Source organism: Ipomoea triloba, chromosome 4 (genome assembly GCF_003576645.1).
Source record: "Ipomoea triloba cultivar NCNSP0323 chromosome 4, ASM357664v1".
In the NCBI taxonomy this organism is placed as follows: domain Eukaryota; kingdom Viridiplantae; phylum Streptophyta; class Magnoliopsida; order Solanales; family Convolvulaceae; genus Ipomoea; species Ipomoea triloba.
The window spans coordinates 36,211,111-36,226,550 of record NC_044919.1 but is presented as its reverse complement, the minus strand read 5'-3'; the positions used below and the strand labels follow the sequence as shown (position 1 = coordinate 36,226,550).

The window sequence follows — 15,440 nt, the reverse complement described above, 5'->3', positions numbered from 1 at the left end:
TTTTTTTTTTTTTTTTTTTTTTTAATCTTAATTGTCTGCATGTGGCAGTAAATCGTTTCCGGTAATGAATCTAAGTTTTTCCTTTGCATTATGGCGCTTGTTTACTTTTGATTGGATGCAGATGTTTCTTTGAATGTTTCCCCTTGCTTATAAGACTGTTGCACAACTGGCTAATACAATTATACATTTTTAGCATACAAACTGGTTAGGGCACATGAGTGCTTCAATGAAAGTATGCAAGAGTTCACACAATTATAATTGCAGCCTTGCAGGCCATGGACATTAACACTAATTAACTTGCACCGAGTGTATGTGTAACTCTCCTGACACTGCAGTTCACAGCTTCAAGAAATATAACCTGATTCTTAGTCTAGAATGAGAAAAGGACTAGATTGAAATTCAATCAGTACAGAATCCAGTCTTGTTTGGAGGGTGGCAAGTTTAGGCAATGAAGACATTGCCAAAAGAACTGATCAACCTCATTACTTCCCAATTCCCATGAACTAAAACATTACAAGAATAGACTATCATATTCTAACGCCTGAATGAATGTTAACACAATGTTCTAAGAATGCATTAGCGTATGTGAGTTATCATGGGATCACCGAGATGCCTCAGACAATGTTTGGTTGGCAGGCACGAAAGCTTCCGGAAATCCCTCTGGTAAACGGAGCAAAGGTTGTGTCCCAGATTGTCCTTTAAAGGCCATTGCCAGTGAGTATCCTAAGGCTCTTGCCACTGGCACAGCAACTGCATTCCCCACTTGTATGTATCTAAATCAAAAGAACCAACAATGAAAAGAGATAGATACAAATCACATATTCTTGCATAGCAAGCCCTAAAACCCCCTGATGAGCATATAATATATATAATATCAGTGTGCAGTACTACTATTAGTTTAAATTTTTTAGTTTAAACAGAACACATCCTTCAATTCCCTCCTATGGTTGGGCTTGAAATTAAGTTGCTTTGACTAGCCTTATCACAAAGATGATTATGTTTAGGCAACTAGTAATTTGGACTATACCAAACCATTAGTGATTCGATTCTTCCAAAGGATAATCTACATACCAATCTCCACTTCCTGTCATTTCTCCCAACTAATAACAAAAATTTGAATGCCCAGTATTTTGACTAATCAAGAACATTACCTTTCTTTAATTGGTCCACAAAGTTTGTAGTAGTCAGGGAAACCTTGCAACCGTGCATTTTCACGGACTGTAAGAACCCTATCCTGCTCAGGATGTAAAATGGCCTGGCAAGTATAAAAAGAAAATACAAGGCAGCTTTAGTACAAATCCATGTATCGATATACAAATCTGCTAATAGTTTTAAAATAAAAATTACCCGATTATGAGGCTGAGCCCTTGTTACGACAGTTGGAACAGTTTCATCCCACCAAAGCCGAGCAAATGGCCTAATAGTTTCATACAAGCAGCCAAAGAGGAGCAACATATATGAGTGACAAAAAGTTATCAAGGAAAAAAGGGCAGATAAAATTACAAAGAAAAAGGAAATGTTAGTAATTACTCTGAGGAAGTCCCTCCACTGAATGTCATTGCATAGTCAGGAACCTGCACAGCTTTGCAAAGACTGATTAGGACTGGGAACCAAGTCAAGAAACAAACCAACATAATCAAGAAAGTAAACTATACCAAGGGTTTGCCTGAAGGCAAGTACACTCTTTCAACTTTCGGATCCCATTCAACTTTGTTATCGCGAACAAGAACACCAGTCAAATCCCTGAAGTTAGCACCCTAAAATAACCCAAAATGAAATGCTGACATTATGAAATTACAGATTTTTTATCGGTATGCTCAAGTGCATTACTGTTACTGAATAGATTCATATACCTTCAACTTGGGAATATTACACACTCTTGTATAATCATCTTCATTTAGCTGAAGCGGGCAATGGTCATACAAAATACACCCTGGCATTCCTATTATAATGAAATTCAATCAGGAAAACCAAATATACATGCATATATGTCAGCAAGTAGATAAATGCAAGATATTAAACAATTTAATACATAGATACTCACCATCCCTCCCTAATCTTATGAATTCTTGAAACCCACTCTTAGGCTCATCAACATATTCCCTTTCATCTCTTGATTCATCATTCTCCACCTAAAACAATTGATATAAACTAGTAAAAGTACAGTCTATATTTATTCTATGGAGAAGAGAACCAATAGGAGATATTATTGCAAAAATGGAACATGAAGATTTCTCATACAGGAGGAAGATCAGAGATTGCATCACCAAGGAAAAGCGCCTTCTTTACTCGAGTACCATGTCCTTCATCATATGCAACGGTGTTTGACTGAATTCAGAAATAGATTACAGTTAACCATAAAGCAAAGGGTTAGAAGTTCATATGCATACAGAATTGCATATGAAAAATCTACCTCAAACTCTGTGGGAACAGAACCTCGCAGAACAACATTATGTGTTGGCAGGGGATACTGCGGCAACTTCTGCAAAATAAGACAAGGGTCAATTGTTGAAGACAATCACATTTCTGTCAAACACAACAAAGCTTTGATATTACTTCTCCAGGAAGGGCACCCCACATAAAAACACGCATTCGAAATTGTGGGAGTCCATATGCTCCAGCTGCCATTATTCCTAGACGTGCTTGATAATTCATCCCTACAAGTCGACCTAGTGCATATCTCCCAAGAAAACCGTGTGAAAACTTGACTATATCAACAACATTTTCCATCAGTACAAACCGTGGCTTCAAGAACTTTACAATATCCATGAAAACTTCTAGCTGCTTGTTCTTGGGATCCTCCAACGGATTCTCAGTTTTCCTAAAACGGTTGAATCCACTGATGCCTTGGCAAGGAGGACCACCGCATATAACATCAATATCACCCTGAATCAAATAAAATTCAAATCATAATCCAAAAATTGTGCACATAAAGAAATCACAAGTAAACAAGTTCGCTAGTGAAGCAATGGAACTCAAGAATCAAGCATAAAGTCTCAATATAAACCATAGAAAGAAATAATAATCAAGTTAATAGCTCATATAGGGAAAGGGAGCATTGAGTGTGAACTTACAGGCAAAGGCAAAATTTTTGCTTTAAATCCATTTTCTACAAACTCCTTCAATTTGTGCTGACAGTCACTACATACCAAACAACAAAGACTAAATGAATTAATGTAAAACAGAACACAAATCACAATATTGGTTAATAAATTTTTCAAATCATACCTCAAACCCTCTATAGGTTCCCATGTGTCAGCAGCTGCATCATAACCTTTCCAGCGTATCTAGGTAGAATTCATAAAATTTAATGCATAAAACACAGATTGTGATTTCTACAATATGGAAATGATTTAAAGAGGAAAAGAACTGTATCCATTCAAACTAATACAAACTAAAAGTAGGAGCAAAACAACTGAGTACCTTGAAGTACAGTCCAGACTTTCCTGTTTCATTTAGATCCCCAAAGCAAACATCTAATATTAGTTCAACGTCATATATTTCATCATCTGTGTCACTTCTAGGCTCTTCATCATCTTCTTCATGACTATTATAGCTCTCGCCATTATTGTGGTTTGCAAGATTTAGACAAGGGTGTGGTAGTGAGTTGCTTTTTATTAAGGAGCAGGAAACACAAAGGCGCTCCCATTCCCTCAAGAGACACAAAAAATCATCAGCGGGTTCATTTCTAACCTGATTTAATGAAAGCACACACAATGTAAAATAGAATTAGAAACAAATACAATAAGTAGAAGGTAAAATCATATGGAGTAATATACACTCATCGAATACCTGTGTCTCTGGATGATTCAATCTCAAGCTATCACATGCATGTTTGTTAAAATCCACTGCCCATTTCTACATTTGAAAAAAATTATCAATATAATACCATAGCAGTGTCAGATGCAATGCAAAACCATGTTTGAAAACCAAGATTTTGGAGACAATTTGGAGCTTACAGTAACAAGCTTAACACCATAATTATCAGCTCCTAAGCATAAACCAGTGGACATTGCACCACAACCAGAATACAAATCAAGGAGGATCTTTTCCAACGCACGGCCTTTGCTTTCTGCAGTATCATTTTCGCAGGATATTGTAGAATCTGATTCACTAACAGCTTCAGCAGTAATATCTGAATGACAAATATGGTCCCTTTTACCAGTTTCCAATTGAATGTATTGTAACAAAGACTGAACTACAATTTCATTCATTTACTAACAGAACAAAAAGAGAAAGAGAAATACCAGGAGGCAAGCTTATAAATGTTGAGTAAGGTAAAAGGTACATCATATCATAATAGAAGTCGCACTCAACTTGAACACTTGTAAAATCTGAATTTGCCTATACCAGAATTGAATATGAATCAGAACTCTGGTAAATAGTATTTTGATAACATTTATCAATCAAGTAAGATGATTCATACATTAGGGGTCAGGCAATGTAAATTCAACTTTTGGACAAGGCAATCGATGGGATTATCATCCTTAAGTTCAGAAAGGAAGACACGCCTTCTGTCAATGAAATTGTCATGCGTTTTAATAACCTGATAATGAAATTTGTTAGAGCACCATAACATTAGAAAGCAACTAAATCACATGTCTCCAGCAACTTCCAATTACTTACAGTATCTTTAGCTCTATAGAACCATTGAGCTGTGAAATAACGTGTCCCATCAACCGCTTCAAACATCTCAACAATTTTACAGATATAATTCTCTTCATTTTCCGCTGCCTAAAAAACAAAGAATCAAGCAAGTAAATAAACATTGTCGAGATCCATGGCATTGGCCTCACATGGGAACACTAAATATTACAAAATATATGCATTTTAGTTTTAAGAGTCTTGTTTTCTCTTATCAAGATACTGCTGAAATTCAAAACTACACCAAGCATTTGCACTTGACTTTCCTAAGCATGGTTTTTAATGTTATTAAAACCGCATGAATTACTAGAAGTATATTCTATTCTCTCCCAATGACTAAAAGAAATAAGATTTGAGGTGATTTCTCTAGTTATAAAACAAAGTTTAATCCACATCCACTGTTAACTTATAAATACAATCCTTCTGAAAAAATGGCTAAATACCTCCATCTAGTGCTCTGGTTTAAAAAAATAAAAACCAAAATAGGCAAATGTATAAATACAAGTATATCAAAGTAGCAAGACTTAAAATGTAAAATAACCATAGCAAACAAATACATTAGGATCTTACTTTCACATAAGCATCATCCTCCAGGCAATAAATCTGGTCATCAACCTTCAGCCTAGTAAAATGGCATTTGGCCAGAATTATGTCTTCAAGCTCATCCTGACTGCACCAATTCATTTAACTCTATATCAGTACATACTCAAAATTAAATGCATAGAATAAACTGCAAATCCATATATGACAATGATAATAACTTGCCTATTTAAGCGCTGGCTTCTTTCATTTGTTTGTTCCTTAGGCTGTTACCAACAACACTAAATTGAATAAATAATTAGCACAACCAAAAAAGGCAGAGCAAAAAGCCAGGCAGGTTAATTTCAATACCATTACAATTGTGCAATGACAACTAAAAAGTGTTATGCATGTTTTTGAGAATGTTATATATAGCATGACCATCAATTTGAATAAAAATAATTTGGAAAAGCATTGGTAAGCATTTCAAAGGGAATAAGTATATATGTCAATTACACAATGGTAGACTGGTAGTGTCATCATCAATTGCTTTAGTATACATAGTTATATAGATGGTGTCAAATTTTAAGCATTTAAAGATTGTTAGACATAGGAAGGCTGCTGGTATATTGACCAAGTGCTCACGCAATGAACATTATGTCACAAGATTAAGTTCAGAAGTGCATCAGAAAAGTGAAAACACACAGTTAAGGTAGTAATATTATCCTTTTGAAAACCTGCAAAATGAAGCAGCTTTCTATTCTCTTTTCATAGATATTTAGAATTATGAATTATATTTAAAGTAGGAAAGCAAGTTTAAGGTTGTTAAGAATCTTACATTGATAAAATAAGAGAGGACATATGGGTTTATATGGCTATGGGTTAAACTAGCTAATTGATTGGATCCAATCTTTTAGTGTGGTTTGGCTCATGTGCATTATAGCCCAGTTTGCCCGGTTGTCTACCGGTAGTATTTAGAATAAAATACGAGAGAACATAGTGTGGTTTGGCCCATGTGCATTATAGCAAAATTGAATGAGTATAGCCTAATCTTAGATTATAACAAAGGTAAAGTTTAATGCAAGTTTTGGTATTCATCTGTAATATAGGTACACATGATACCATAAACAACCTAAAATATGAAACACAAATAGAACTGATGAAAATACTACATAAATGGTATAGAGGGAAGCCATATGCACATGTTGTAAGAGATGGGCCTGAGAAGTTCAGGTGCATTCATTTTGAGATATGAATCAAGAAATAGATTTAGTTACTTCTTTTGGGTGTACAAAAGCACATGCATTGACAAACTTAAGAACTGAAATTCACAAAGCATTAAAGTGCATCTGGAAAAGGAAAAAGAAACTGTGATCAAACACAAAGAGGAACATTTGTTTCCAGGGAACACAGAACTATGGTTGGCACCTGAACTCAATACACATCTTAACCCAAAACCAAATTCCTGACAACTTGAGTCTCCTCCCTTTAACCATTTTATATTTCCAAATGTTGTGTCAAATGAATACCCCAGAGAGAAGATGGATAATTGTTGAATTTTGTTATTGTCTGAATGTTGAAAACTTGGGAGGTTGCATTATGATTTTGTGCTGAAATATTCATTTATGGACAATCCAAACTACAACATAAAACTTGGTATATAACCCAGTCGAAATAAACAATGCCTGGGGCATGTATGAATACTGATTACACATGTCCTAACTTCGAGTATCTGAAAATTTATACTGAATTCCCACATGACGTCCATTCCTACGTCCTATCCACAGGTCCACAACTCAAAATTGAAAAAAAAAAAAAATAAATAAAAATCACACATAACATCAAAATGCAGTCAGAACTAATGAACTATGCACATCTTCAAAACTCCCCTTTTACGTTTGGACTTTACAAAAGCAATAGCACCCCTATAATTCCATACAAAATTTTAAAAAAATAAATAAAATAAATAAAAAAGAGAGATGAATTTGGAGGATGAGACCTGTTGATAACGGTGAGGCCAGCGCTGCCTGGCTTCCACTTCCGGAACCGGCTCACCAATAAACACATTCTCATCCTCATTTGCCACCGCATCCCTCTGCACCTTCCGCCTGGGTGGCTCGTCGCCGCTACACCTTGCCAGAATCACGCTAGCAGAGCCATCTTCTTCCTCCACAGCCGGGACTCCACCCAAACCCTCCTCCTCCTCCTCCGCCGGCTCAGGCCTCCCTCTCTTAGACCTCCGCCTGGGAGTTGAAGCCTCCCGTTTTCGAGGCATGGGAGTGGCGAATGTAGGGAGGGATTATTAGAGGAAGAAATGGGTGAAAGATCAAGAAATGATCAGTGGTTTTGGCTCAAGTGATGGTAAAAAAAAATGTGATTGTTTTTTATATACTCAGAAGAACAATAAATTTTTAGGTTCCAACCCTAAAGTTATTGCAAAGATAAATCGAAAATTAGATTAATTTTTATACATGAGTGACTTAATTCACACATTCAAACACACACTAATACGAGGCATCAAGTCAAGTAAGGAATTACTAAGTTAATTTCTTGAGGGTTGTTTTTTTATGTTAAGAAAATGTGTATATTGATAAATTTTATTTTGATATAATAATTTTGTAAATCAAATTTTGTTCTTGTTTAATAATTCATAAATTAAACAAAATTAAATTGTATTAAAAATATCATAAATTGTATTAAGAATTTACCTTATACCTTGGCTCAATTGGCTGGTAAAAGAGTTTTACTTTTGGGAGTGGTGAAAGTTTTTAAAGGATGAGGGGAAGCGGGAAAGCAAATAATTGGGACATTTGGCGCGGTTGATGCAATTTACTGCTGGATAAAAATTAATAACCAATTTTTAAAATGAAAGTGTGTATGGTATATGTGTTTTTATTGCTCTACTTGGTAACAAATTTATAATTAATCTTCCATTCATTGAACAAGGTGAGTATGGCGGCATGAGCGATTTTCAGTTCATGTATCTCTAAATTATATTCTAAATCAATTAATATTAATTTTGACTAGCATTGAATGCTCAATGAAGGCTTCTTATTGATATGCAGTAATTAAATTGGATTTTGACATTAATTCCCTCACATTAAACTTAGCTCCAAAAAATTGAATGCTCAGCCAAAGACCCGACAAAGTATTTGGAATGATGTAATTCTCAGTGACTCAACAAACAAGATCAAATATCGATGCGTACAATAGATGAATGTATGAAATAACCATTTAATCATTTCAATTGCTCCATACAAAGAACAACAATATTAAAGATGTTACATTTGCAATGAACATACATATTAAGAAAATGAATCCATACAAAGAACAACAGTAGCAACATGAGGTCAATACCAATAGTAGGAAACTAGTAACTAACAGATCTTTGTCTCATTTTTTCAACTCTTTTTACCTTTTCCTGTGAATTCAATCATCACATACTCACAATGTATGCACTATCATCTAAATATAATGGCACAAGGAAAATTTATGATCTAAATGAGAATATAAGGATAAATATAATTTAACTAATAAAAACGAAGAGGAATTTCTGATTCAATTCATTCTTCTAACATGATTTACCATCAAACTTCAAGAGGTTTTAATGCTCTTGTGCTACTATATGACAACACAAGTTTCCTCTTTACAAAACATGGGCAAAATACATCAAAGATCCCACAATTGGACCAAAATACAATTACAAAACTAGTACCGAAACAATTTTATTGCAATTACATGGGCAAAATACATCAAAGTTCCAATATATACCAAAACATTCTAATGCTCAATGCACTTGTATTCCTTCTTACAAAACTACTAATTATTCTTGTCCAATACACTTGCATTCCTTCCTACATATAGCAATTGTTGTCCTCTTTTGTCATGGCTACATTATGCATAAAATTGAATAGATTAGTCGTACAAATTATATCTAATATCCATACTATATGAAATTAATATTACGATTCACTTACATCTAATATTTTTGCTCAACTTGTTGGGTTGACGTACACACTAAATCCAACATACATTTTTCATTGTTTAGTAGTCATAGAAACAATACTTGAAGCCGAAGTTGGAGTTAAAGCAGGAACAGTAGATCGGGTTACAACATAAGCAGTAACTGGAGTTGAAGTAGAAGTTGAACTTGAAGCATTGACTGGCATAGAACTTTTGAAATAACAAATTTTATTTGAATGTCCATTTTGTTTACAAATGGAACATCTCATAATTCAACCTCTTTCCTACATATTGCAACCCTTGTCATTGTAGAAACCCTTATATCTTCTAACATCTTGATGATTGGTTTGGTTATTGCCTTGACAATTCTTCCATTAAATTCTTCACATGTTGTTGTCTACAAAATCACATTTCACTTCGATTCTCATAAATGCCTTACACCAAAACTTTGCAGGATAGTTGGCCAAATAAGCTTTAGTTTGTGCATCTTTTAATCCCAATTGGCCAACCTTTGCATTGAACTACTCATTAGTTGTTGCATTAACACACATCCAAATATACTTTTTCAATACATTGCCTTTGTGTTTCTTGCTCCAATTAGCATGAATATGTCTAGCATAATTCATGTGTTCAACATTTGGTAGAAGTTACTGGATCACATTGACTAATCCCTGCACAAACACAATAGAAACTGCCTAAGTCATAACAAAATAATAAAATAGAAACAATTACCTTTTGTTGATATGAAATTATTGTCCAGTGAAAGATGTTATTGATACCCATGTCCTGTACAAATAAATGTAAAAACCATCTCAAAGACTCCGTGTTTTCAATCTCAACAACTACCCAAGCTACTAGAAATATATGGTTGTTACTATCACTCTCAACAGCAGCTAAGATCTCACCCTTCATTACCCATTTAAGAAAATAACCAGCGAAATCAATAATCTGTCTACACCCACATATAAACCCACTTTTCATGGCTTGAAAACAAATATAAATCCTTTGGAATGTAGCAGGTTCTTATATAACTTCCCTAGTAATTTTCATCACAACAATGCTTCCAGGATTATAATTCAAACACTCTTGAGCGTAGTCTTTGATTCTCTTAAAATGTTCTTAATACCCTAGATTCATCCTCTTTAAAGCACATTTTTTTTGTGCCACTCTAATCATATTAATTGTCAAATTAATCTTCAAGTCAGTTTGTATAGTATCTCTAAGCTTGGTATGTTGCATGATTGAGTCTTTTATAATTATATCCTCATATTTTCTGTGCAACAATTTTTGAGTTACCATTTTCAACTTGTATTTACAATTGTACTTATGTTCAAGTATGCAGGTTTGCAGCTGGAAACAACTATACCTTTCTTCCCAACTACCATGGTAAAGAAAATAACACCCCTCAACACATTTCACCCTCACCTTCGTACTCTCATTTTTTAGAAATATATATCTTTTAAAGTGCATTGCATACTTGATCATGGAAGTCTTAAATTGTCTTGCATCCTCAAACAACATTCCTTTTTTCTAGTTCAGGGAAATCACATTGTGGATTATAAGATGGCAGTTTACATTTCCTTGATGGAGGTGTTATATCACATGGACCTTTGTCTTATGAGTTATGATTCATAGGTTGGTGAGTCTGTATAGACATATAATAATCCTCACTACATACATCACCCTCATCTCTTCTTTTTTTTTTTTTTTTTTTTGCCTTCTTCTGGGTCATTAACATTGCCCTTAATCTTACACTTAACTGTGTCCATATAGTTAACCTCATTTCCTTTACCCTTATACTGCAACTCCACATCAATCATGACTTCATCATCTTGTGTAACCCCTCTAATATCATTCTCAAAGTCACTATCTTCGCTCATAAGGGCAGCCCAAGTGGTAAGAGAGTTACACCTGCAACCAAGAGGTTGTGGGTTTGAACCTCAAGCCCTTGGGTTTGAGTTGGTCAACCTCCTTATGGTCCTTTGTCGAGGGTTTACTCACTACTCACACAGTTAGGAGTTATAATGCAACGTCTCAATTTTACCATATTGACCTTTCTATATGAACTCCACTAAATGTGGGTATGAAAGCATATTTGGATCAATGTTTACATTCTAAACATCCCCATTGATATACTTTTTTTAAACAAAATTACCTCCATGGTGTACTACGAGTCTATGATTTCTACATTAGCGAGACAACAAGTATGACTCAAAACTCTATATACATACCCCTAACTAAGTAATGTTCTTCCTTTTTTTAGGGTTTAGGGTCCACAAGTCTTAGCCAGTGCTCCATTAGACAATGCGCATCATAAAAACCACATACGACAAGGCTGGACCACAATGTAAAAACATAAAGTAATCACAAAAAGATATGTTGCGGAATTAGACTATAAGAGTAATAAAGAAATGTTAGGACCATTAAAGCATGCTTTGTACACTGGTAAAAAACACAAACACCCAAAACACACAATAAAATTGAAGGAATAAAGAAATCAATGAGAAACTCGTACCTTAACAAAATCAACCGTGACAGATGAACCTAGGGTTTGACAATGAAGTAACGGTGAACCAAGTAGTCTTATAGGGATTTCAAAGTGGATTTGGAAATTTTACACTTCATTTGGGGATTTCTACTTCAATATAGTGCGTATTCTAATTACCCGGCAAGGAGAAGATACACTGTAAGATGAAAGAGGGAATGAGAGAGAGAGAGAAAAAATAGGCCAAACTCATCCTCCACATAAGTAGATAACCGGAAAGGAGGGGAGACTACCATGTGAAATCACACTAATTTGGTTTATTGAATTGTGTAATTGCACCTTTTTTTATTCGATTGCCTAATTGCACTTTCAGATTACATTCAGTTACCAATTTGACCCTTATTAAACCCATAACTCAAATACCTGTACTTTATCTTTGAGATGTCTTGAATGGTCTTATATGATTAGCCTTTTGTTCGATAAATGAAATTCAACCCAACAAAATAACCAAACCCCATCACATTTATTAACATAACAAACTAGCCCCATTATATAAAAAAAACCATAATTCGGCACAAAAAAAAACAAACAAACAAACAAACAAACAAACAAAAAACAAACAATGGCCAATTATTTAACTTTCAAAACCAAAACCAATATAAATATAACAAAATTTCGGTTTTAAAAATGAAAAATAAAGCCCAACCCAATTATATAACCCTAAAACCAACCTCATTACATATATATAAGTATATAAATGAGCAAATCCCTAACACTAACAATCACACCCATTTTTCCGCAGTTTCTGACTAAAATAACTCCCATCGTTGATTCTCTCTCTCTCTACACACACACACACACACACACACATTTTCTTATTCTTTCACCATAGTTGTTCATCTTTCTACATTTTTTTCATCGTCGTTCTTCAATTGAAGAAAATACCTCTAAATAGCTCCATGTTAAGTTTTTATTTGTATCGGATCGAATATATATCACTCGGTTGGATGCAACAATACTTTTGGACATGCTAAGTTTGAAATCACTATGCCAAGTCTCAAATTGAAAGATAAGTTTTTAGATTTAAAGAGTATTTTTTATTTTTCAACAATTAAATTTATCTGAACTTACTTGTTTATATTTAATCACAATATCACAATTCTTGATATGTTCACCAATTTTGTGTTATTTAGTACAAATTTCCTATGTTATGTTTTTTTACTCATCATTTTTATGGGATTTTTGTTTTCATTCAATACTTTTTTCTTTATCATTGTTTTACATGTTGAATGAAGATGTATTTGATATTATTTGGTGCTTGTAATAAATTATATCGTGTATGCTCAAAATGATTCATTGGTATGTTTTATGCTAGTTTACTCGTTTAGTTAACTAAACTACTAGTGCGTTTGGCGTGAACTTGGAGCAAGACACGTGAACTCCTTTACTTTTAATTCCATATAAACTACACAACTCTCGTAATCATTGTCCTTGGATTCTCATACCAAATACTACATCAAATTTGAAATCACTACACCAATTGTTTATGACCTTCGACGAAGTGCATGAGGGACAATGAGTGAAGCGGCGGTAGACATGACTATGAGCAGATCAGCAAAGACACAAAATATAGCTGAGACCTGGTCGTGTTTTAGATTATCTACAATTACTTCACATTCAAGAAAAATGCTTGCTTTTAAAGTTCTTCCCATTTTTCAAGTAGCAAATCAATTCATGCTTTCTAGGTTATACAATTACTTCACTTTCGGTTATTCTTCCACTAACATGGGCATAGCTTAAGCTTGGTGTATTATAGATATACTATTTATACGCAACATGATAATGCATTGACTGATGTGTGTAATATATTTGTATGTGTTATGTTCATTGGGTTTATGACTTCTATTGATTTATAATGTTTAATTAGGATAGTAGTGTTTGTTTTACAAACTTGAATGGGAAAAAGAGTAGTGTTGAGAGAGATGGGTAAGAGTAGTAGGATCGATTGAGGAAGATAGTTTCGAGGATGATAAAGATGGAAGCTTAAGTGGTATTGATACTATGCTCACAAACATCATATAAAATTTGATTTGGGAGGTCAGAAACAGAGTTACACATTGTTGGATTTGAGCTACTGAATAAAGAACAAGGTGATGTGTTACTTTTGAAGGACCATTGTTTGCCCATTCTAAAGTTGAGTTTTGAGAATTTTGAAGTTGAAATTGATAAATCAGTAGGTTATTGTGATTCTAAACTGGCGTTCAACTACAAAATGCAAGGATGACGATTATGGGTCTGATTAAGCCAGAAGTTGAGATGAACAATTATGTCGGTGTTGTGCTACAATCATCACTACCCTCAAATTAGACATATAGATGAAGGATGAGGTAGTCGTGGGACGAGGTGATGTCGGTGTTGTGCTACAATCATCACTACCCACAAATTAGACATATATTTGAGGGAGGGCTAACTAGTCTAACTAGGATGTACTTAGGACTCGTATGTATGAATTGCCAAAGTTTTAAGAGACAATAATGCCACCACCTCCTCTCATGTGGGGGTGCAACTAAATGACAAGGTCTTTAGAAATAAATTGCTTTTTTTTTTGAATACTACTAACTCTATTACAATGCAGTATCTGTTCATAACTACTTTCTCAACCTATTGAAGCACAAGAGTCAGTATTGCCGGGTTTGATGCCACTGGAGTACAAGGTCCTTGGCAAATAAATAAATATGTAGAATTTGTGTTTGCAAGTAAACAATGTTATGTAACCATTTATATATAGGCAGTTGTGTATGGTGTGTGTAGTGTACATTATGATTACGTTACATGCATTTAAAAGCAAACATTTTTCTTGGTAAAATAAAAAGTAGACAAGTTTAATCAATAATAATAGCGCTATAGATCATCATAAAAGATAAGTATGACTAGACATGTGAGCAAAGTAATAATTCTAAATATTGAGACTATTTAATTTGTAACCCACACGTTACTTATACATATTATGACTAGAAAAAAAAACTGCTAAATGATGTCGTTTATAATGAGTGGGAAACAACAAGATTTTTATTGACAAATCCACAAAGCTTTATTATAGTATATATTTAATTTAATTTATTCAATTCTTATAAATATTTGATCACCTTGATAATGTTAGAAAAGTAATATCATATTACTTTGTTTGGTTTTGGTAATTTGAAAACCAATATGATAAGACATATATTGTCACATAAGAAATTGATAATATCTTTTAAAGTAATCTCATTATCTTGCAGAATCTTGCGTATTCCAATATTACCTCTTTTTTTAATATATCCCATATTTGCCCTCAATTTATTGCATATCCAATATTTGTTGCTTTCTTTATATGCCTTTTTTATTTTATTTATTATTTAAGCCGAACACATAGTTTTAGGATTAACCTCTTAAAAATATACAATTTGTTTCTCAAATTAAAATTCACAACATAGCCTCATCTTAATTTGATGTTTTGATATATAATAATTACGGAGTATTAGATAAGATATTACTATTTAAATTCTCATAAATTTACCAAGCACTTTATGTTCAATTAACAGTTTTGTGACTCTTCTTAAAATATCTTGTGTTCACTCTTTAGACTACAACAAAAAGAACAAAAAAACTGAATAGATTTCAATTAAAGACATTTACGTAATATAATATAATATTAATCAAACATAAAAAATAAATTTACATTTTGGTAATCTCACATTGTATGTGAAGCAAATTTGGAAGTTTTATTTTGGGTTGGCGCGCACTCGTGAAGATTGCTCCGCCGAGACACGAGATAAGTTGCCCAATTGTC

General features: G+C 33.8%; 1 protein-coding gene across 1 annotated transcript; it reads right to left on the bottom strand.

Moving 5' to 3' along the window:
• Positions 1–311: 311 nt before the first annotated feature.
• LOC116016885 (DNA (cytosine-5)-methyltransferase CMT1-like) lies at positions 312–7,506 on the bottom strand. Its single transcript, XM_031257324.1, has 21 exons — positions 7,163–7,506; positions 5,410–5,450; positions 5,215–5,314; positions 4,627–4,734; positions 4,427–4,546; positions 4,248–4,344; positions 3,960–4,135; positions 3,793–3,858; positions 3,424–3,693; positions 3,229–3,287; positions 3,075–3,141; positions 2,557–2,886; positions 2,414–2,482; positions 2,242–2,328; positions 2,045–2,132; positions 1,854–1,942; positions 1,656–1,757; positions 1,531–1,574; positions 1,348–1,417; positions 1,152–1,255; positions 312–773 (listed from the first exon to the last, which is right to left on the bottom strand). The coding sequence occupies exons 1-21, from the start codon at positions 7,436–7,438 to the stop codon at positions 602–604; spliced, it is 2,535 nt and encodes an 844-aa protein (XP_031113184.1). The 5' UTR covers positions 7,439–7,506; the 3' UTR covers positions 312–601.
• Positions 7,507–15,440: the final 7,934 nt, after the last annotated feature.

Bases quoted from the DNA above. Each gene is read 5' to 3' on its own strand.
- LOC116016885 (XM_031257324.1), bottom strand. From the start codon at position 7,438: ATGCCTCGAAAACGGGAGGCTTCAACTCCCAGGCGGAGGTCTAAGAGA. The intron at 3,142-3,228 runs GTATGATTTGAA...TTTGGTATGTAG, and splicing joins GAACCTATAGAGGGTTTGAG to TGACTGTCAGCACAAATTGA. The intron at 2,887-3,074 runs GTAAGTTCACAC...TATTTGATTCAG, and splicing joins CAAAAATTTTGCCTTTGCCT to GGTGATATTGATGTTATATG.